At 38.7% G+C, this 24894-nt stretch overlaps 1 protein-coding gene across 5 annotated transcripts; it reads right to left on the minus strand.

Annotated features, from left to right (window-relative positions):
• Positions 1-11671: 11671 nt before the first annotated feature.
• LOC122093721 lies at positions 11672-20159 on the minus strand. 5 transcript variants are annotated; one of them, XM_042664167.1, is made up of 4 exons: positions 19342-20158; positions 15928-16068; positions 14044-14202; positions 11672-13667 (listed from the first exon to the last, which is right to left on the minus strand). In XM_042664167.1, the coding sequence occupies exons 3-4, from the start codon at positions 14186-14188 to the stop codon at positions 12145-12147; spliced, it is 1668 nt and encodes a 555-aa protein (XP_042520101.1). In that variant the 5' UTR covers positions 14189-14202; positions 15928-16068; positions 19342-20158; the 3' UTR covers positions 11672-12144. The 5 variants fall into 5 exon arrangements, with proteins under 5 accessions (XP_042520101.1, XP_042520103.1, XP_042520105.1 ...); XM_042664169.1 differs by lacking the exon at positions 15928-16068 and adding an exon at positions 19080-19139; XM_042664171.1 differs by lacking the exon at positions 15928-16068 and having other exon boundaries at positions 14050-14202; positions 19342-20159.
• Between the last annotated feature and the right edge of the window lie 4735 nt (positions 20160-24894).

Genomic DNA, 24894 nt, shown 5'->3' on the forward strand with positions numbered 1-24894 from the left:
TTATGGCATGATTTGGAAGGCCATCTATTTTAACATTAGCACTAAGCTTGCCTATATTCCCCATAGCACGGTCAGAGATTCCCCAAGAAATAGCCTCACTATTGTCTCCTGGGGCCTCCCCATCTCAATCTTATCTACTGCTCCCCTGGATAGTTTGTATCCCCTTGTATTGCTCCACTTTTGTATGGGCTATGCCCTTTTGTGTGCCTTCTTGTGAAGCTCCCCCCCCCCCCTCTCTTCCCTCGCTGTTGTATATTTTTCTCCTTTAATATATTATATTCATCCACGAAAAGAAAAAAAAAAAGATCACATGATTAACACTAAAATTTTATAATCGCTGTGTATAAAACATTCTGTAGAAATGCATGAAAATGAGGTCAGATCTTGATAGAAGAATCTAAAACAAGATCTGTCCCTACTCCCTCTTCGATTCCACAATCCTCGAAAAGATAACAAAAATGTTCATCCATTTCTAAGCAATTCTTTCCTCCGAAATGTTGGAATTAATAGTATAACTGTAAAGGATTTCTTAATGAGGATTAACATGAACATGTTTTAGTGTTCCAAGGCACTAACCACTAGAAAATGATAGAAAGGGCTGGTTATGTTATTATATCTCAACGAGAAAGAGTATAAGAGCCAGTGTTTAAAATAACCCTACCCATAATGTCACATTGTTAATCCAACACAGTACTAGTAGCCAGCATGATCAATAAAATCTCTACTAGCCTTCTTTCACAGAGATCCAAAGGAACATGAAGACTCGCTAACAGGGTTCTAAGTATTGAAATTGGATTGACGGGATCGGCCGAAGGATCAGGTATTTGTGTTATACCAAGGGTAAAACCGTAAAAGATCTTTTTTTTTTTAATGAAAAAGAAGGTTTAAACCGTCCAATCCAGATCGGTCCATATGGATTTGGATTAGTGTCGCATCAGTATTGAAGGAGACCGATACCAATCTGATTCCCGAGATTTAAATTCATGCTACCCAATGACCTAAATAATAATTAAATGTAGAAGGATCACCAAATTTAATGAATAAAAAACCTCAAAAAATCGTAATTCTCGATTACAATTTTTAGGGTTTCAACTAATTCTGTTCTAATTTCAGTTGAAACAAATCAGATATCCAATTCTATATATACATGAACCATGCTCTATGTCGTGAATACCATTATATATCAACATAATGTGATGAAGTAGGGGATGCTAGATTAGCCCTTTTTCGTGTCCAAATAAAAACCTTTTTCTTCCTGTGATTTTAATAAAAGATCAGTCGATTTGCGTTTCTATAAGAATTGGGTCATATCAGCCAATCGAGGATGCCTCTGATTTCTGCTTTCGGAGTACTCTCTGCATGACCAGAGCATAAGGAAGCACATTTACAATTTCCATTTATAAAGATAATAGTGGCTCATAAAGTTAAGAAAGCCACCATCACAAATAATAGCACACTCTTCTCTGGGTAAAGCCTCAGGTAGTTTGACCAAGCAAACATCCCCACAGGAGGATCTGAAGGTGATTCCTATAGAAACACACATGCCCATATTTTAAAATCCTGGGACTGATTGATTTTCTCTTTGATTCAAAATATAGTCTGCAAAAAGTTTAGTAGTAAAAATACCCTTTTGGAGACATGATAAAATAGGGTCTTTAGATTCTACCCTAGATAGAGGGATAAAAAGAATCTTGGACACCACTGGTTTATGGAAAAATGATGAAATAAGGGGAACATTCCATTCTCTATTAGCAATGTTGTATGTAAATATCATGCCACCTAGATAGCCAAGGGTGTTAGAAATTTTATGTGGGTTTGATCCATTGGTCCAAGCAATTATAAACCCACTCTGATTAGGAAACTCCCTAACCTAATCTATTGTGGGAGTGGAATAGAGTTCTAAGGATTCTATTATAAATAGACGCTAATGGTCCCTACAGCCGTCACTTTAACACTTTCATGGTTTTAGAAGCACAAATTCTCCTCACAAAAGTAGTACGTATCTGAGATAATTCTAAGAGTGAAAGACTGCAAAAGATCTTGACGAATGGGACTCCATTGTGTAGTTCTTCATTGTTATCTTCATGGGAACGTTCTCTAGCTCTTGGGGATCTACATTCATTGTTTTAGGGACGATTCTACGCTCATAAAGGTATGCCTCTACCAACAATTTGAGAATTTGAGACCCTATTTGGGTCTCTTCTCCATTTGTATTCTAGCTACTAGGAGGGATTATATCCTAATTTAGAGACCTAATTTCTCCATGATTTTAATTCGGTAGTGTTCTTGTTTCTCTCTGTGGATTCCTCCATTAGGGCTTCGGATTTGAATCCGAGAGTATATCCTAGCAAGTGGTATTAGAGCCAACCACATGGGACAAGAATTGATGTACACATGTTTAATCCTTCAAATTATTTTTAATGGCTAAAACATGTTTGTTTTGTGGTTTAATCAAAATAAAAATTTTGAGTGCCGTGACCATTGTCGGAGTCATAGCTACAGTGATCAGACCATAACCGTAGCCATGGCATATCGATTAGTGTTTCTAGAGGTTTGCACCACTGGTAGAATATTTCTGGCTCGTGCCAAGTGCACCGCATGCAATGGTTTTCCTTACTCAGCTATAATTAAAAAATAATGCATTTGTGGCCGATTTGGATTTAGTTTACGTTCTATTAACCATTGCAAGATGATCGCGGAAGTTTCTCTTTCTTTGCCAAGTGTTTTGAGGGTTGCAATCACTCTCATTGGCAGCCATGGATGGCAATTAATCGGTGATACCACAAGCAGCGGAATATTTGGTTTACTCCCATCCGTGAGGGGTTTTTTATATGATTGGGGTTGTGATTACCTTTTCGGGCCTTGAGAGTGCCCCTTGTGATCTCCGTCAGATGGATCATGTTTACCAAAGCTGGGATCAGTTGTGGCAGTGGCGGCTTTGGCTTCTGTTTAAAGGGTTATTTCCCTGTTTTCGTTCACGATTTGGGAGAAGAAAAGGGTATATTCCCCTATAAATTCTATCTTTATGTGCTTTAAAAAAAAAACAGCCTAATAGATTCATCACCATATTATAAGGGGGTAAGGATTCCTTTTATTGTTTTTAAGAGATAATATCACTTTATAAATGTCACACCCCGTTCACATAGAACCGGATCGATGATCGGGCTAACACTTGTTAACCCAAAACCTGCCAAGATCATCTGACGCAGTAATCACTACACAACATATACACAACTAAGAAAGCAAATTTTGCATTTCAGCGGAAGTCTTACCTATATAAACCTGTAAATACCCCAATACTCTTGATAACCAAATTATATTACATAGTATATTTACATGTGAGCCCATAAGCTTGATATATATACCAAAATTACAATTTAAATGTCTAAAGCACAAAAGAGGTAATATCACAAAATAATCAAAAGGAATCCCGGGTTGGTATTCAATGTTGTTGTCCCGCAACACAACTCTCGCACGGACACTCGGCCCTGTGCCCAAGATCTTCAGGGACCTACCAGTCCTCAGCTAGAAACTCCACAGTGGGTTCAGGCTCTAGCTCTTCAGCTGGATAACCTGCAAGATCATCTAAAAATAGTGTGCATGTGAAATGATCTCACTGGCCTAGTAAGTGAAAAGAAAGACCAAGCAAGCATTCACAATACAAATACACTTATATGTATGCAAGCTCATTTTTATAACCTAGATCACTTAAGCATCACATCTAAGTCATAGGTTATGTGCTACTCACAACCACAGTGCACGTATGCCCCAGGTACGAGTCACGAACTCCATCCCACGATACGCCCATAGGGTTATCGGAGAAGGCCAGCCATGGGTACCGAAAAAGTAAATTATTGTTCCTCAGATATATTAAAGTAAATTGCTATTTCTCAGCGATATTAAAGTAAAATGGGCTTTGCTTTGCATTAAAATAAAATGGGTCTTGCCCTGCATTAACTTAAAAGTAGTACGATTGGCCCTCTGATTATATCACCAAATTTACCGACCATCCTAGTGATCGGTTGGGCATACTTCTAACAGCCACCGTTATTACACAACCTCGGGTTTCCCTCGAGTGATATACCCAACACCTAAACCCCTGCTGGGAAGGGTCGTAGCACAGGGTTATGTCATTCCTAACCGCATGCTCCTATATGAGATAGTATGACTATATAATGCCACCGCGTCCCATTCCACGGGCCGCCAATGCATTCGTTTTTAAGCCTACTACGGCACCTAGTCTAGCAATGCATCATATTCAATAATTTAAAGTCATCTATCTCATAACTTAAAGCAAGAATAAACATTTAACAATTAACGATATCAGCATATCAAGTCATAAATGAATTTCATAATGCACATGTCAATGCATGCAAATGGCATTCTGAATGACTAGGCTACACACAGTAATGAAACGATGACATGACTAGTCTACAACAATAATGGAATGATGCAAAAACACTTAAAAATAAAGTCAATGTCCTTTTCTCACTTACCTAATTGTGTACAATAATCAACCTTAGTACAAGGAAGATACAACGTCTAATGTCATGAGTTCCTAATAAAACCTATCATAAAAGAGTTGAGTTCAGTATATCTTTATTCTAGGCTCATAACCAATGAGGCACGATGATCCCAACGCATTTAGAATCATCAAAGGAGATTTTCTTGATAAATTTGGGCTCAGTAGAAACCCAAAGGGTTGGATTGGCAGGTCAACTGGCGGGCAAGGTACCCGTCGGTCCTTGCCCACCGCTCGACTCAGGGGCCCTGTAAGGAGCGGTGGGCCAAGTGCCCATTGGTCCTTGCTTGTCGCTCAACCTAGGGGCTCTGCCTAAACCGACAGGCTAGGAGCGGCATGCCAGGTGCCCACCGGTCTTGCTCGCCGATCGAGCCAGCAATCCATCCAGGACAAGCGGGCTCTGAATTGGTGGGTCTTACCATTTTCAGGCACCCACAACTAAGAACCGAGATTTTGCTGTTCACTTTCATTCTTCATCCCATCTTAGGGAAACCACTAAGGGTCGATTCGAACGCATTTTTCACCAATCTAAGGTCCCATATTGTGATTCTAACATAGATCTATGACCGATTCAAAGTTTTAACATTGGATTTTACCTCTTTACTCAAGAACACTTCAAAAACCCGAAATCTCTTCTCTAGATCAAGAAATCACCAAATACCTTTCAAATTTTACGATTTCTTCCTCTAAAACCTTCAAAACAACATGTAGGTCCTTCATTAAACCTTCGATTCATATTCTCAAGTGGGATTAACAAGATCTAAAATATTTTTCCCCAAATCGAAGGGCTTCACTTAGGGTTTCTTGGGGGTTTAAGAAATATAGACTTTACTCACCTCAAATCGTAGATCTCGAGATGAGGATCACTAATTTGGTGTCAAAATCAAAAAATTCAACTTCGGCGTCGCACAACGAGCATCTTCTTCCCTTTTTCTTCCTCCTTCTTCCCTTCTCTTCCTTTCTTTTCTCTCTCTTCTTTACTTTTCTCACCCACCGTGTAAAATAATAAATGAGAGAAAAGAAAAGTAATAAAGGCTATTTATACTTGGGTCAAAATATCTAATGACCAGACTGCTAGGTCACACAGGTGGGTCCGACCCACCTATGACCACCCACCAGTCGGCCAAAACTTAGCCGATTAATTTGAGATTTTGACGAGGCTCGGCCCCGACATGTATTTCACTCTCGATAATTGACCCAAATGCTTACTCGACACAAAATACAACTACGTACATTTATTATGCGTATATGGCCTTGTGATACGTTCAAGTGCATGGCTTGGGAACGCGGACTTCAATAGGCACCGACTCTGACTCATCTGGCCAACCCGAGTTTAGAGTCACCCTTGCCATCATGTTCCATAGGGTGCCTGACTCAACTCGCTCAGGTTCAGGTCCTGCAAGACCAAACCGAATCAACCCGACAATTAGACTGGGTTTAGAAAGTAGGGTATCACAATAAAGTTAAGAGTATGACTTTGTATTAGTAGTGGGTTTTAAAAGGTGATGTAATAGAGTCTATTTTTTGTTTGCCTTTTGAAAAGGTGTTGACATCTAAAAATGTAATCTGTGTGATAGTTCTACAATGGCAATAAAAGGGATAATAAAGATAATGTAATAGAGTTGGGATTCAATTTCTGATTTAAAAGTTGTCATCATCCAACAGTAAGTTTCCATTAACTCCGATTCATCCAGTATTGTTGAATACTTTGTCCACCATAGATGGATAAGGAATTGTGTATAGAAACACATAAGCAAGCCAATAGCTTATGACATGAGGTAAGTTAGAAAGTGGAAATATTCTGATTGAAAATCACATTGCTCAAAAAAATAGGAGGGGGGGGGATAATAAGGATGATGTAACATGTTTCATATGTAAGGATCATTAATGACCCAATCCATTTTATTGTTTTGGATTTGCTACATTCCAATTCCTTGATCCTTGTTTTTCAAGTACACAAGATTTTGTGTGTTTGTGTGCAATTTTGATAAACAGTTATAGACACCCAATTTTTCCACCCACCCCAATAATGATGATAAGTAGGGAATGGTCAAGGGTCGTGCTTCACATTGGAAGGGAATCTAGGTCTATTGTGATGATCTGGACACTGGCAGTAACTCGAGACCCCGTAACCATCCCAAAACCCTAGTCCGACCCTAAACCCAACAATAACCTTAATACAACACAAAACTCTAGTCCAACCCTAAACCCAGCAGTAACCCTAATACAGCCCAAAACCCTAATCCAACCTTGAACCCGGTAGTGACATGACTCAACTTAAAACCCTAATGTAGCCAAAAACCATAATCCGACCTAGGTCCAATTTCGGTCCCGGTCTCGTGGCACACGATACTAACATGTTATATATTGATAAATTGATTCTAAGTATTCCCTGATGGTGTGGGAATGACATGAATAAGGATTGCTAGAAAAACCATAGCTAGTAAAAGGGAAAAAGCCCCCTCTTTGCTATTCTTGATTTTTATGAGAGAAAAAGTAGCTCGAAACCCACACCATTGGATAGTGCTTGGAAAGACGATTTCAACGACGACACACGCGAAAATTAGACCACCAGATCTCCCAAAAGTCAAAATGGGGATTGATCGGCATATTCTGCTCTAGATTCTTCTCAGGTCTGCCAGATTATTTTTGTGCCCAAAAATGGTAAAAAAAAAAAAAAAAAAAATTGGGTTTTTGCACATTGATTTTCTAGGAAACAAAGTTTGTCGAGCCCGCGAAAAATTACCATTTTTGGATAGTAGGCCTACCATTGAATTTATCACTTTTGGCAAACCCGCCAAGCTGAGTCTGGACACTTATAAATAGAGCTCCCTTTTCACCAAAGGGTACGATGAAAAAAAAAAAAGGGAAAAGGGAGAGGAGGAAAAAAAGAGAAAAAAAGAAAGAGAGAATGTGGAGAAGAGTGATACGAAAGAAGAGAGTGTGAAGAAGGGGAAGAGTGAAGGTGAAGAAATTCCTCAATCTTCTGCCCTCGAGAAGTGTGCCATGATCCTGAAGTACCATTAAAGACCTAGATTCCTCAAAGAAGAGAAGCAAGTAGCCTAAATCATTCCGGTCTGAACCAGGAGTCTCCACCAGAGTCATCAAAGCATCAACCGGGGTCCACCCCCTCTTGACCCGGAACAGGGGTTAAGGTCAGGTATAATTCCTTAACATAGTAGGCATAATGTAGATATTTCATTTGATATAGCATACGTATAATGTTGTATATTGAATGCCTAGTCATGTATATGAGTTAGGATATAAAGGGAAATATTCAAATTTATGCATCTAATGGGAACACCAATTTAACCGGGTAAAGTGGGTGTCTAACACCTTCCCAACTTTAACCTGGCTCTTACCCTAATCTCTAGACCAGACCAAGTCAATCTTGGGTTCTTTCCAATGGAACGGGCCCACATCCCCAGTCCTAAGCTCTAACCCTAGCTAGCGACTTCGAAAATTTTTATGCTCGCTAATCCCCAATATTGGGCAATTATTAATGTTCTTTTTTAAGAAAATACCCAAAGGGAAAATAGCCCCCATGAAATAGGCCCCCACGTATTGTCTCGAGCGGTGATACGGTGGTGCAAGGCCCACGGATGGCCGTTACCCCCTTACAGCGGCAACCCATTGGGTATTGTCAAGCTTCCAATATTAGATGCTACTATTAAATGTAAGAATATTCCGTTAATGTATTTGTATGAAAACATGTTTGGCTAACCCATGTTTGTAAATTGTATACACTAACTGCATCATGCATCATCGTGTTCGGAGTGAAATTATGTGGCCAGGATACTCCCTGTTGTGCCAACACCCTCAAGGAGGTTCGCACACCGTATGGCATTCTGAGATCATACGATGGTATTTTTTGTATTACACTTTTACACCCCCTCAAAGCATGGTACCCCTGTGGCTAATTGTCTAACCTCGAGTGGAGTCACGAGTAATGGGCAATGACGCTACACCCTTGATATCGTACCCTCAGGTATATAAAAGGATCACGTACCTTGAGTATATAGATCCCATGAATGATAGCCGGTTCGATCCTATTGCATCCACTGCATCCTTGCATCATGTAGGAAATAGATGAGGAATGCCATAAGCTAACTGGTTAGATTTGTCTGAGATCTAGGTTGGAGTATTCTTATGGTGTATTCGAGTTGTCAGGGATATGCTCTCTATCGAGTGGATTGTTGGTTAAATATTCTTTCCAAAAAATAGGGAATGACACCTTGATGGTTCAATATGTATGATTCTGGGGTGATTCCTATCAAATTGTACGGGATGTTGAATCATCAAGGAGGTGTATTCCACGAGCATCGGGGGAAAAGAATCGTCAAGTGGGGTAAATCATAAAGGCATACCCCAATTGACATAGAATATCTTACAAGACCATTTTTTACCAAGATCATCATATTTGCACTAACCTTGTATGAAACACTTGATTGCAAAAAAAAAAACTAAAATAAACCTTCGTTGTGGATTAGGCATGATTCCAAGTCCAAAAGATCCCCCGTCATTCGTATGGACTCATCATGGTAGCCGGTTGACTTGCCTAAGTCCAATATCACCCCGGTTAGATGGCCCTTCATTAGATAGTCAGGGTTCAGTCAGGATGGAAGCATTTGTTAGGGATCCAGTCAACGGTGATGCACTAGAGACAACATGCACTGACCCTTGGAAGTCATACAAGCTGAGATGGCCAAATTTAAGAAGAACTTGGCATAGATCTTACAAGAGATTAGGAACCCATCTAAGGCTGACTCCATCCCCACTCAGAATGAGAATGTTGCTTGAAACCCGACAAGGGTAGATCCTATTCCCCCCTCATGAGAACTAGAGCAGCCCAAGGTAGCTACACCGAGGGAACTCCCACAGTGCCTAAGGCTCCTCTTAGGTTTGTGATTGATGAGTAAGAGGAAGATTTTTCCGCCCATATGTAAAATGAACTCCCAGAGACGGAAAGGGAAAAGAAGATAAGAAAAGATCTAGAAAAGCTAGAAAGCATGATCCAGAGTGGTAGGAGCCAAGAGGGGCAAGCCATAGATCCTAATGAGATAGTTTTTTCTCTAGAGCATGAGTCCCTGAGAAGTTTAAATGGCAGATTGATAGGTTTGATGGGTCACGAGACCCCAAGGCTCACCTGAATATCTTCATGAGTTTCGCCAAGTCATGCAATTCACCGATGAGCAAATAGGGCAAACATTTATGCTAACCCTGTCAGAACCAGCTTTGAGGTGGTTAACTCAATTGGAACCTGCATAGACTCAGAATTAGGGAACAGTTGTATGGGCTTTTACCAAGCAATACTTTTATAAACAGAAGTTCAAGAAGAGGACCATGATGATGATCCTATGTTCATTTTTGCCCTATCCCAATGATGCGGTCCTAGCTTGCGGAGCTACATATCGGAAAAAGAAAAAAGATGGCAAGCGACACAAGTTGGAGACCCTGAGGCAACAACGGAAGGAAGGGCTTTATAGCATTTCTAATGAGGTTTCATATCAAGGCTACCAAAATGGATAATAGCCCTTCTGAGGTGGAGCAAGTAGAGATGTTGATTGAAAATCTCTCCAAACCTTACTATGAGGTCCTCTACTACCAACATTTGCAGACTTTTGATGCTCTGATAGCCACGGGCACCCGTGTCAAAAACAAGTTGTTAAGGGATGCTCAATACCAGGTAATATCTAAAGACTCAGAAAAATGTACGATTTGGACAAGGCAAGGGTTATGACAAGCACAGTGATGCAATCCAACAGCAATACCGTCGACAGTTGTGTCCCAGCCTCAGCCATTTATTATATATGTAGATTATATAGCCCAAAGGGTCCCGCGGTCGCGGAGGCAGTTCACAGATTTGGGAATGCTATTGGCCACAGTGTATGAGAAGTTGAAGAAGCAAAGTCTCTTGGGTACGATTGCTCCCAAGCCTATTAGCAAACCCCCACCAACCTGGTATAGAGAATATGAGTATTGTGCCTACCATAATCAGAAATGTCATACCATAGAATAATGCTTCAATTTGCAACATGTCATCCAAGATTTGATAGATAACGAGACGATAGAAGTAAAAATCAAGCAAGCTCTCAATGTCACAACCAACCCCCTCCCCCAGATCATTGGTCAGTTGATGCATTGGAAGGAGAGGAATCTCAAGAAGATCCAACTCGACTCATCCAGCCAAAGGGTAGAAACAGTCTCATGAATTCCCGAGTTTACAAAAAGATCATGGGAAACAGAGTACGAATAATGAGGGAGTAAGCTGAAAGAACCATCAATGAAGGAGAATTGGGAGTCATGGGTCAACCAGCACCTAGCCCTCCGCCACCTAAAGCCCCTATGATTCATGTCCCTCCATCACCCATACACGACCCTTCCTATCATCCCCCTTCACCAACAACCTGAATCCCCATCATACCACCCAAAATCATATTTATCCTTCATCATCCTTATATTATCCATTATCACCATCGGAATATCTAACATTTACAATAGCGGATTACACTGCTTTGCCTACCACAAGTCATTTAATCATCTCGGATGGAAGTTTTGATCAAGCAACCATGAAAGCAGGTTAAGGCATCAGTAGTTCTTTACCAGAATAAGTTAATGTTTTTTTATGTAGATTATGATGTTACAGGAAGTGCTGTTGAAACGTAAAGCAGAGAATCTCCAAGGGATCCACTTGATGCCAAAGACATGTTAATACTTTGCCACAGGACTGTTTTATGATATAACCGTTTCTTAACTATTATACTACTCTTGTTCTCAGGAAAAAATCTAGGGAAATTGCAAGTATAGCTCATCATCTAAGAAGGCTCGAATAGAGAAGATTAGTGCCAAGGTAAATAAAAACACCATGGACGTCCTTTCTTCTTCCTAGTAATTCATATTCGACTTCCTTCTCATGAAAAAATAAACCATTGCTCATCAAACTGAGCCCGTTGTGAATCATATAACTGAACCCACAACCTGTATAGGGAATACAGCAACGATCTTGAATCCTATTAGAAAGATTAAAGGAATCGTCATCTGAATCTCTAGAATGGCACCAAATGAGGCAAGAAAAAAGGAACGAATTTTCTTATAATTGAAAATCCACCAACACAATTGAGTCACATTAACAAACCCCAGTCTCTCCAGTAAGTCAATTATGAATCAATATATTAGCTTCCTAAGAAAGTGATCCCTATAAAAGAGATTCATGGTGTGGGCATTTCAGCCCCCTTTGAAGGTGGATGAGGTTATGCAATCCACAACAAACAGCTACATTCCAAGAAAAATCACATTATAACACACTAATGAAACCCCTTTTTTCTTTTTTTTATTTGTCTAGGGTTGGGGGGCGGGGTAGAAACACCGAGGAAACCCACCACTATCTTACAGTAAAGATAATGCTTCCATTTCCCACAATGCCAATGTATAAAACAAAAATTGGACTATGCATACGGCTCTAACAGAAAAGAATTCTGCTATGGACCCCACCCGACCACAATAGGCTAAGAATCTCTATCCCCCCTATAAATATATATTATTCACAATAGGGTAAGATGTCCACTGCTTTACCAGAAGCCACCTCGAATGCCAAGGACGCACGAAGCACTCGCAAAGCTAAGCTAACCGATGCTCTTGCAATCTGTGCCCTTGTAAGCCTCCTCCCCAAACACCTCTTCAATCATATTGCATGTCGGCAAGAAATCAATATCTTTCTTCGGACTAGTGAGATATCGAACATCCCAAACTTTAGCATCACATGGCTCCAAGCCATACCCATGTTCGATTCCCCCCCTAATTAAACCATAATAGGTGCCTTGCAAGCCCTTGTTACTACCACTCTCAGCTCGACTCTCTTGCATTATGATCCCTGCACTAACTGGACCACAAAAATCAGCCCCATTGTGTTGACCCTCGTAGGATGTACAAGAGTCATCTTGGAAATCATGATCTTCTCCACCATCATGTGGGTGTGTAACACCAAGCTTAACCGCAGGATTGAAGCTGCAACCAGCAGGTGATTTCTCAATCCATGCTTCTGAAACATTCTCCACACCTCCCTCATCCTCTTCACCAGCAGCACCCCTATCACCTTCGACATCACAATAATCATCATTATCATAAATTTCTCCAACCTCCTCATCCTCGTTGAAATCCTCTCCGTGGTCCTCTGGGTTATAACCAGGATCCTCTTGATCAACTAGGGACTCCACCACCGAGTCCTCATAATCCTCTATTATTCCAAACTCCTCACCATCACTTTCCTGCCATTCATCATTGTCACTGTCAATGTTCAGTGGGGTGGTTCTGTTCTGCTTGGCTCGCTTTTGTAGCATAAAGACATTAAAATAGTAGCTGACAAGGTCCTTTCTTGTACGAGAAGGAAAAACTACTGAGAGATGTTCCCAGAAGTTCTTTCCCGACGACGCAGGATTGGAGAAAACAACCTGGTGGAAAACCCGTTCCTCCTCTCCACTCCATCTCTGGGCTACCTCTTCTCCCATGTCACAGAATCCTAACTCCACAAAACTCTCCTGGCCAAGAGTTCCTCTAAGCCTCTCCCTTACTTCCTCGATATTTTGTCTCACACACCTGATGGAACCACTATCTGGGCAGGTGCAGTCAATTCTGCCACATCCGACTTTGTTACCACTGTAAGAAGATAGCTCTGAATCATGCAATGGAACAATACAAGTCCCCATCAGCTTCTCCCGATTATCATCATCAATCAATGCGTCTGAACTTGAAGAATGTTTCAGGGAAATTGGATCAGATGCATCTAAATGACTAGAAGATTTCTTGACACCCTGGATGCCCCAAGCAGGAACATCAGCTTGATGATCAGGTCCAACAGGAACTGGTTTTCGAGGAGGAAAATTCAAAAGCGATGAATAAATCTCATCAGACTGAACTACCACCCTTGCAGCATAGTTCGGTTCAGAGAAATCTGCGGAGAAAGATACCCCAGCCGCAGTGTCTGAACTGGGATCTTCTTCACTTGTACTGCTGGTGACCCATGACGACAAGCTAGAGACGCAGGGAGGAGAAGTTGTCCCACAATCTTTATAGACCCAAGTAGACAGTTCAGTAATAGTGCTGTGTACAATCCTCTCATCACCTTGAGCTTTAGAGAATTCACCTTCACCTTCATGTCAGAATCAGGTCAATGAGTAGGCCAATTTTACAGGAAAATGACAAAGATACTATGCCAGGCAGTCAGGACCCCCAAATGTCTAAACTAGCATAAGCCACCGCTCACTGCACCCATATGAAGATCCTCTCACGCCAATATGAGTTCTCAATCACTATTCAACAAGTAGTTAACCACACTCATTTGGATTCTCAAATAACAATCTGGTCATTGCACTAAAGAGATCACAGGGCCCACTGGTCCAGTCAGGCATTGGTTTAAGAGAGAGAAAAGAAACTCACCTGAACGGTGGCACAACCCCACTGCCTGTACCCAGAGTACATGGGACAAGTAATGGAAATAGCAAACAGACAAAAGCACTATTTCTTACCCGAACCTTGAGGCTTCTGAGGGATGTCACAACAGGGAACAGCTTCAACAAACGAGGCCAGTTGGTTACTATAGTCCAATTGTCTTGGATGCTTGAAAGAAAGTTCATAGGGCTCTTCATCACAAAATGGTCGTTTGTATACCATGTTGAGTTGTTGACCTGCAAAACAAGGAGGCAAGACAAATTTTGGTTCAGTATGTGCAAAAGAAGCAATGTAAACTAGTGTCTATGCCAGAATGATTTAGCAGAAACGAGTTCACAGCAGGAACCTTAGAACAACCAGATTCAAGAGAAACTTTCTACAGCACGCAGAACTCTCACGATGGTCTCAAACTCTAATAAAAATACCTTATTCTATCAACAGATTCAGTCTGCAAAGTTTGAGCTAAACCTAATAGCAGAATAATGAGTTCCAAAGGAATTCCAGTTCTACTAAAATTTCGGGTAGTAAATCTAGAACTCTAAAAATCATTCAGAATTCTTAAAGCAGCAGCAATAGAACTTCAGAGAAAAGCATATCAGATACATATATTCCAAATTTGAGGTCAACAACCAGAGGGAGATTTTAAAGAACAAAAAAACCAGCAAATTAAGTAAAAAAAGAAAAGCCGCAGGGAACAGAGATGGATAATGTCCAACCCGCGAACCACAGACAGAGAGGGTTTGATTGGACTTCAAACTACTACTTGTAATAGTCAAAACAAACTTGGAATGTAATCTGGAAAAAAAAATTCTAATGATTCTAGGACTTGACTTGGCTAATTTCTAACCATCAAAAGTCTCTAAACTGATCCTAATTGACTAATCTCGTATTCCGCCGCTTCAGAGCACAGCTTATTTAGCTCGGAATAATGGGAGCAAGCCCTGGAACCAATTGATTGTTAATGTTAAATAGTAGAATAGGAAAAAAGCCTATTCCATAGGTCAATGAAAAGCCAAACTCCTACCGATGGTTTAGGCCCATTAAAGTGGCTTATTACAATGAAAACCCAATGCACCAAAGGCCTAATTAAATAGTAGAATAAGAAAAAGCCTTGTTTCCGGTTACAATAGGTCAACAAAAAGCCAAACTCCTACCAATGGTTTAGGCCCATTAATGTGGCCTATTACAATGAAAACCCAATGCAGGCCTAACATGTATAGAACCAAACCCAAGGTTTATTTCCACTTAAACAAGCCCACTTTTGTGATTTATCTACATCAAGAAGCCATATCATAGGGTTAATCCATCGTTGAGAGAAAGTATGACTTCCATTTTTCTAGTCTTGCACAGTCCAACAACAGGACAGATACAGAACTATATGAAAAAAGACGGGCCACCATAAGGATACCGTAAAGACATTTGATTCCACAAACTAAGCCATCAAACAGACAGCACTTTACTATAACAACTTTGAGCAAATTCCTCTATCCTCCAAACAAGAAGCCAGAACCTAATGTTCCAGGGTACAAAATAAATAGCTTTGCATGTTCTATCTACAGGAGATTTATTTTAAGTTGCACTCAATTTTATACTTTGTTGAAACTCTAATTTCCAGTGCTTCTGAATCCTATAGTCTGTGAAAACTGCATTTCACAAATAAAAGCAAAGGCTTATGACAACCTGAAGACCTATCTCACTCATTATCCAAAAGATCCCCTTCAATTGGTTGTCCACATCAGTTCTTATCAGAGCCTTTTCATTTCATCTTCTTTTGTAAGCTTGCATCTGCCAACTCAGCCTATAGAAGTAAAAAACTGAACGAGTTTAGGAGGTCCAGCACCCAGCAAAAATGCACAACTCAACCTTTGATATGAAACATGCAAGCTATTGAATTGACCTACACAGTGGCTGTCATACAGTAAAGTTCATTAAGCCAAACACTGTCTAGAAGGCAGATGCACCTGGCAAACAGTTACAAGGTCTGTTCCTACAGTTGCAGTTTCATGAGCATACAAGGAGTCATACAATCTTCAGGTCAAAACTTTCCCTTCAAAGTCCCTTCCAGATGTAAATATACAGTGACCCCAGGAGACATAGATCACCTAAACCAATATAAGTAACCAATCAGTCAGGTCTTCAAATCATAGATGAGCAGGGTGGTAAGATAGGCCACAATGATAAAGAATTGCAGCAAGGTTGAGCCTGACAGATGAAAAACCTACTGATGCAGTTAAATCGCCTAAATAGACTTATTTTATTAGAAATAAGCCTTGCCTTGAGTTATATATGTGTTGGGCCTTTAATCCAATGGGTTTTCTTTGTAGTGAGCCTATAATAGGGGTAAAGGCTAGGCATCCGGGATTAGCTAAGTAAATGTCTTTGTTTCTTTATTTTAATAGTTATTGATTGTTGAAGTTAGGCTGGATCAGGATTCTACATGTCAAGTCCTGTTCTGAGTCAGTTTCCTTTATTATTTCAGTTTTCTTAGTCTATTTATGTTACCTAATAAGTTAAGCGTACTTATCCATGAGTTTCATTTGGCCATTTTTCCAATTTTTTTTTTTTTTTCCCATGAGCTTAGCTAGGCCAATTCAAAAGGAGGGGGGAACGGCCGAAATGACCAAACTTTCAACCAAACAGTGGCATTTTGTGACCGAATGAGTAAAACTTTGGCAAAACACGTTGATTCTGGGTTTCACCTCTGTTTCGTCTTGGACAAGTCTAAATTAGCGAAATAAGTGAAATTTTGGTGAGCTCTTGAACTGTGTCTGATCAAGGTTTGACTGGCATGTGATCCAGCTAACACCTTGCAGCAGGAAGCCAACACACATTGCTCTCTGTTACTCCTCCTTAAGGTACTGATCTGCTCTATATTTTCAGCAATTCTGCTATTAAATACATGTGATCATGGTTTAAGATCTCGCTAATATCCCCCTTTTTCAAAAAGGAGAGACAAGATGCATGGCAAGTTATAATTTACAAAAACTCGATCGAGATCTCGAGATCTCGCCAAATCTCTCCAAAATCTTGCCTATATCTCGCTTCCCTCCCTACTTTTTTGGAAAAAAAAAAAAAAACTAAAGAGCAAGGATTTTGGTGCTTTTGCGTGAGGATCTCCATTCCTATACTCAATGAAGCTTAAAGAGTAGAGAATATTACCTTTTCATCCACATTTGGAGTTACTTTAATTTTCAATGTATGTGAATGTGACTCATCACTCATCAATGTTAATTGTTAAACAAGTAATTATCTATGACGTCTTTTAAATTCTTATGATTATGTTGTGTTATGTGTTGATTGTGGAATGTGGATTGTGGCATAGAGCATACCTACTTAGGGCCCGAAGAGTCAGAGACTACTTAAATAGGGTACGAAGTCAAAATACCAGTTTAGGTTTGATTTTTACAAAACTGATGTTTTCATTGTGTTTAGAAGGCCTAACATAGGGTATATACCAAGTTTCAAGGGCTACAAAGACTATATGGCTGCCGAGACCAACCACTGAGTCAACCAGGAAAAAATACATGATCTTTTTTTTGGATCAGCGAGATGGGAGGCAAGAGCAGATATTAAACCTTGCCTGTGATTTCTAATCCTTTTCACTACCATAATTACTTAATTCGAGGGTGAGTCTCTAGTCTGATCTTTGTTCTGATTTCTCATTTCTCTTCTCGACATTATTGTCTTTCATAATCTGTTTTCAGAACCTGAATCTGTTGGCTAATTACTGCAGTCCTATTCTTACAAGGATTGCTTGATTTTAAGAGTTTTATGTGGCTGATTTTGATTCTGACTTCAGAAATTCAGCGCTATTTGCTATCATATCCTGTCTTCAATTTCAGATTCTGCCAAGTATATTTGCTATCATATCCTGTCTTCAATTTCAGATTCTGCCAAGTATTTGATACAATCCTACTAGGAGTAGGATTGCATCTAGGGACCCTAGACCTGAGGATCAATTTAACCTATCTGTCTGCTGGTATGATTGATCTGAAAATAACAATGCAAATTGAAATTCTGTTGAGTAAATAAATCTGTAATCTGTTTTCAAAAAAGACTTCTAAACTGACAGATTTGCCCCAATCCTAGTGTCACTATATGATACCCCATGAATTCAGATCCGACGGTTGGATCAATATTTACTTTTCATTAAAGGTTCCCACCCCTAATAAGAGAACTTGACCTGAATTTCAGGCCCATATGAATGCTTATCATGATATATGAGTTCTCTCCCTAATCTAGACTTATATTTCCATGTTTCTGATACTGTTTTGACTCTATAATTCAGTACTTCATTACCTTCATGAGTCATAAATTTCTTTAATAATCAAGATCCCTTCTGCTCCTTGTTACTTAAGCTATGAATAGAAGTAAAATTATGTCTACCAATACACAAAGTAAAGAAGATAGGATTCAACAAGATCTCCTTCCATATTTGCATGGCTCAACTAATTTCACTAGATGATACCACTCATACACGTAAACTATCAGTTGACCATCCATATTGTCCAAATTGAACAAAGACAAATTCCTGTTTAAGAACATTACACTGCTACAAATGCCAATATGGAGGGACCAGTCCTCCAAATATAATTCACCTGCAATAATGGCAAAGAGGAAAATTTTCTAGAATTTCCAATTAACTAAAGAGAACGCTGGACTAGTCACCTATAGCAGGATGCCTTAACCATTCAAGCCATTTAATCCGCCTGAAACTAAGAACCAGAACTTGATATCCAAGGATAAATCTAATACTGGTGCTTTGAAATTCAAAAATGAGTTGAACAGGCTATATTACTAATTATTAAATATTTCTTAGATCCTCAAACATTATGCCAATGTCTTATGTCATAAACAGAACAAGATTTCCATGCAACACTCCATCTAATGAACTCAAAAAAAAAATTGCCATTAACATACAGTTAACAATGATTATTCAAGAACACTCTTTTCTACTGGCAATTACTGACGCTACAAAACATAATGCTACAAGATTGAAAAAGCATCAACTGAAACTTAACACAAAATTCTATGGTACCATGAATTCTCATTATTTCACCACAATGCACAAGGCAGCCAATTAACATAACATCTTAATAAAAATCTAATTTACCGGAATCAAGCCATGCAAATGTAGAAATGGAGCCAGCAGAGTGAAGAAAGCAGACATACCATGAAACTCAAATACCCAGGAGAATAAAATCTTCCATACTAACTAAACTAAGTATGAAAATCTTATATAGATATTTTTGGGCACAACGATAAGTAGTCAAATCAAATAAGAATAGCAATAATTACATATTTCTAACTAAAACAAATGAGTAAAAATAAAAAATCAAAGCAATAATGAAATCGGCGTCAACGGCTGATTTTACCTTCAAAAAAATAATCCAATTAAAAGCTCAGCTGGGTGAAGAGAAAAAAAATGAATATCAACCATAAGATACCAAATCCCAAATTCTTACGGACGATAAGATGATAGACAAGGAAACAAGAGAGAAGAGCGTGACTTCTCAACAGTAACGTTCGTTTCCCCCGACCGATTTACAAGGAAACGATAGGAAAGATTTCTCCGAAATCCAAACCCCGAGATTCTAATGAACACCGACGAAATCCAAAAAAATTACGACGGATCGAAAATGAAGACAACAATACGCAGAAGAATATACCTATAACCCCTAAGATCTAATGATCAAACTCGTCCCGCGAATTAGTCGAGCTCCGAAATTCTATAAAATTCAAGAAGATCAAATTGATCTACAAAATTAAACCCAATCAGAGAACGAAAATACATAACAAGAAAATAATCCAGAGAAGCTTTGATCGACCACCAGAGGATGGAAGATCGGTGGCGAACACAGCGAAGTCCAAAATTTTCAAAACCCTAACCCTAGAATCAATATTACGGAAGGGCAAGAACTGAAATTAGAATCAATGGAGAGAGGAAGACTGTAATTGAGCCAAAAGATGCTTGATTAGATGATCGAGAGGAGGAATCGAAAGAGAATCTAGGTAGAGATTCGATAAATTTGGAAGAATTTGTAAGAAATCGTTGAGACGGCAGAAGACGGAAAAGGAAAAGCCAAGGCTCGCGCTTTTGCATCGTCCGGTCCGAGGATACAAAACCGGCTATCAACCACCCAGAAGACCAGGACTCAAGGGGAGAAGAATCCTTTTTGTACTCAACCTCATATCACTAAACCCAGCACGAATTATGCAATAATTACATTGGATACACCCCGGCACATTTTTTATGGTTTTTGTCCTTATGGTTGCGCCCAAAGGACAGTACACCTTCTTGTTATAAAAAATAAAAAATAAATAAAGAGTGTTTTTTTTTTTTCCCCCTTAAAGTTGCGCTCAAGGCAGCAGAGTGTTTTTTTTTTCCCCCCCTTAAAGTTGCGCTCAAAGGCAGCAGTGTTTTTCTCCCCCTTTACAATAATTTTTTTGATAGACTCTTTAAAATAATTAATATAATAATAAATCTAAGAAGGTGTGGTAGTGTATGCCCTAGACTCAAAGAGCTTTTTTTCCTCAAATAGATTTTTACTATAGTTTTATACTCGTTTATTTTTTATTTACTGAATGTCAAAACCACATGGAATATAGTGGCCACATCACGTGATTGTTATGCCTTTACGTGTTTATGTTAATGGAAGTGAAGTTCTAAAATAGTATCAAAACAAAGACCTAGGATTTATTATCAAAAAGGGAAAATGTTGGGCATGTCATTGGGCTATGTCAAGACAAAGATCAGGAAACCTTTGTGGGGTTTGTTGATTCCTCCTGCCCTTCTGTACAGATGATGAAAAAATATCTCACCTCACTCTCGTGGTTTCAATCTCTCTTTCTTTTTCTTGAATTATAGGTTTCTTCTTTATATTTCCCTACTCTTATTCCTCTTAAGGTTTACTAGGGATTCTCTAATGTCCTTTGCCTTCCAGGTGACAAAAAAGGGGACGGGAAAACTGATTGTTATCGTGAACAAATCAAAATTAAACTATGAGATAGTAGTAAGAAAGGGGTCGAATCCGTAGAGAACTGAAGGACTAAATTTACTAAATTTGATGTCAATGTTGTTTTGAAAATTAAATTTGTAAAATTCAAAATTCAAATTAAAAATAAGTGAAAGCTAATTAACAAATATGTGAATTAATGAGAATAAGTTATCCGTAGGTTTTGAATCTAGCTGTTTGGGTATTATTATCTAATCTCTGGCTCATACTTCGGTTCACTAAAACTATAAGTTCCAATGTAACCACAAAAATATAATTCCAGGCTACCCTAAATATAATCTATCCTATCAAACACTATCGTCTATCGCTTTCACTTAGCACACTTAATTTGATTGTCTAAAGGCTATCGTCAGTGTTTGCCAAAAATACATAAAAACCCATTGTTTGAATAGAATAAGTGAATCCAGAGACACATATTCTAATTTAATTTAACTATTAAAAATCATCAACAAGGGAAGGGGTTTTTAACATCAAACAACCAAGTATGTTTTACAATGAGAGATTAAATAATAATAAACCATATTTTCATCTAAATCTAAGAATAGAAAGGGGAACTTATCCGCTCATGGTGTGAATCATCGAAGGGAAACAACTACAAGCTTCCATGGATGCAAAAGAACATCGGTGAATGGTAGTGTTCTCCATGAAGTCTTCTTCAAACAAAACTGTGATGAACCTGCTAGTAATGGTAAATAAAAGTAGTGAATGGGAGAGACTGTTGTTGTGTAGATTTGTGGAGGAGAGGAAGAAGAGCCACAAACAATGGAGAAGCACTCCTCAAATAAAAAGTGTGTGAAATAGCAAAAGAGAGATGACGTGAGTGGGAGTTATGGGAGGAGAAGGAGTTGTAAGAGAGAAATTATAAAAGAGAAATATGGAAGGGAGGTAAAATAGGAGAATGATTTTAGGGGCTAGTAGGAAAGAGAGAGAGATGGCATTGGCATGAGATAGGGGAGAGAGGGATTTGTGAGATGGGAGAGAGAGAGAGAGAGGAGAATTTTGTGGGAGTGAGAGATATAGGGAGAGAAAAAAGTGGTCTAGGGGAGAAAAGAGAGGGAGAGATTTTAGGGGAGGAGGAATCCTTTTCTAATTTGGAAAAAGAGAGAAAAAGATGAGAGAAAGTAGGAAAAAGGGGGACGTGGGGGAGAGAGAGAGAAATTGTGTTCTCTCTTTCCTTTTTTTGTTTTTTTGTTTTTTTTTGTTTTTTACTCTCCTCCTTTTTTTGAAAAACCGATTCTACCCTTAAAACCCTGCAATTACTATAAATAGTAAAATTGAATCAATTTAATCATGACATCCAATAAAAATAAACAATTCAATAACAGTATCATGTAGGTTCATCCTCAAGTGAAAAAAAATAAAATGATTCTACTTATCATGCTATCAGCTTAATATAACCACTCATAAACATGTAAGAGCATCATCGAGGATTCTAAACATGTCAATGCAATTCAACACAAAGTTAAACAAAGAACAACATCATCTTCCATGCTAGTTAACTTATACTGTTACATTCACAATCAACTATCGTAGCTAAGTCATGAGGTTCAAGTCCTATACAAGCCATCAATTTTACCATGGAACTATGTCATGATCTTTTTCTCATTATTAATCTAATCCGCACAATGTTCTGACCTATTAAGCTTTCATGGTGGCTATGTAGTGAGTTTTGGGTCAATTGCTTTCAAACTATATGGCTTAAGAACTAGGTGTAAAACACCCCTAGGACTTACTTACTCGACCAAAATAGGCTACAAGTCAAGACTAGATCAAAGGTTTCAAGTTTTTCTCAAACTGTCCAACATTTTTACACGAAACTCCATGTTTATGATATAGAGGCCCAATTACTCTGAAGGAAGACATTTCACCTATTTTATGTGAATTTCAATACTTGTAGCAAAGAAACCCGATTACTAGAGAGGAAGTCATAATGCGAGATTTAAAAATTTTCAACACTTAAGGTTTGCATAGTTACACAAGAATCATCATAAACATTCACTAAAGTTGACAATTTCATATTCCAAGCAAAAAGTTAACCAACATGGAAGAACAACAATTTTCAAAGCTTAATTAATTATTAAACATATCAAAACACTCAAAAACCACATGCTATAACTCTTGACAAAGACCTTAAAAGCTCTACAATAGAAAAATTCAGCAAAAATGTGCAATCAATATCAGAGTTCATATTGTTCCAAATTCAAATTGTGTGCAAGTTGGTCATAGTCAATTATAAATTCACCCTCACTTACCAACTTAAATGATACTGTCCCCAATGGTAGGTGAAAGAACAATACATTATAAAGCAAGAGGAACAAATAAAAGTAAAGGGAAGGAGTATAACTTGATGGAGTCAAGTGCTACCACTATCATCTGCACCAACATGGTTACGCTCCTATATTAAACCTAAAAAACACAACTAAACGAAAACACAAAGTAAAATGGTGGGTTGCCTCCCATAAGCTCTAAGTTTACTGTCTTCAACAAGACAAAGTTGTGATCATTAAATTAAAATAAATCATAAATTAGGTCAATCAAATCAACAAACTCAACGACATGGCTATTAGTAACATCATCCACATAAGGTTTAAGGCACTACTATTAACCTGAAAAGTGTGCTCTATTTTAGGATTTTAGCTCTATTTTAGGATTTTGGATTAGTAATAGCACCATGGGACGACACTTTAGTGACCATAAAGGGGCTATCTCATCAAGAACGAAGCTTACCAGGAAAGAGGCATAACATGGAATTAAAAAGTCAAACTTTTTGGTTAACTTCAAAAGACTTACAAACAATATATTTATTATGAAAAGCCTTTGTCCTAGCCTTATAATATTCGCTCTCTCATACACATTATTATGCATTTCTTCCAACTTTAAGAGTTGAAGATAACGGTTGGAACTAACTTTGACCATATAAAAATTAAATTTTCTAATGGCCCAATAAGCACGATATTCCAACTCAAAAGATAAGTGACAGGCTTTCCCAAATATCAATCGGTAAGAGTACATGCCAATAGGAGTCTTATAAGTAGTACAATAGGCCCACAATGTATCATCTAGTCTCAATGACAAATCTTTCCTATCTGGCCTAACCATTTTCTCAAGAATGCACTTAATCTCCTTATTAGACACATCTACTTGTCCATTGGTCTACGGATGATAAGAGTGCAACCTTATGAGGAATAAAATACTTCTGCAGTAAAGCCCCAAAATTTTAATGCTTAAAATGGGAGCGATCATCACTAATGATGCCATGTAAAAATTCAAAGTGATTGAAAATGTGACTCTGTATAAACTTAACCATCACCTTGGGATCATTGGTTCTAGTGGTCATTGCTTCAACATATTTGAACACATAGTCTACCACGACCAAAATATACTCAAAGTCAAAAAGATGAAGGGAAAGGTCCCATGAAATCTATACCCCACATATCAAAGATCTTAACAACCAAAATAGGATTAAGAGGCATCATGTCTCTGCGAGACATATTTTTGACTTTCTGACACTGGACACAATTACGAAAAAGCTCATGGGCATCTCTAAAGATAGTAGGCCAAAAGAAACCACTATGTAAAACCTTGACAACAGTTTTCTTGCCACTGAAATGCCATCACAATCCAGAGTGTGACAAAAGGTATGGATACTACTAAACTCACTCTCTAGGACACAACGATGGACAACCTGGTTAGAACAATATCTGAATAACTCCAGATCCTCCCATAATGGAACTTCAGCTGTGAGAAGAATCTATTTTTCTCTTGCTTATTCTAATCATCAGGAAGCTTCCCAAGAGCCAAGTAGTTCACTATATGTCCAAACCAAGGAGAAAGAATATGAGAAATTGTAAGTAATTGCTCATCATGGAATGAATCTCTAACCAACTCGGTGGTGGGGGTGACTCAACTAAG

The sequence above is a fragment of the Macadamia integrifolia genome, chromosome 11 (genome assembly GCF_013358625.1).
Source record: "Macadamia integrifolia cultivar HAES 741 chromosome 11, SCU_Mint_v3, whole genome shotgun sequence".
NCBI classification, from domain to species: domain Eukaryota; kingdom Viridiplantae; phylum Streptophyta; class Magnoliopsida; order Proteales; family Proteaceae; genus Macadamia; species Macadamia integrifolia.

Bases quoted from the DNA above. Each gene is read 5' to 3' on its own strand.
- LOC122093721 (XM_042664167.1), bottom strand. From the start codon at position 14,188: ATGGTATACAAACGACCATTTTGTGATGAAGAGCCCTATGAACTTTCT. The intron at 13,668-14,043 runs GTAAGAAATAGT...TCTGACATGAAG, and splicing joins TCAGAAGCCTCAAGGTTCGG to GTGAAGGTGAATTCTCTAAA.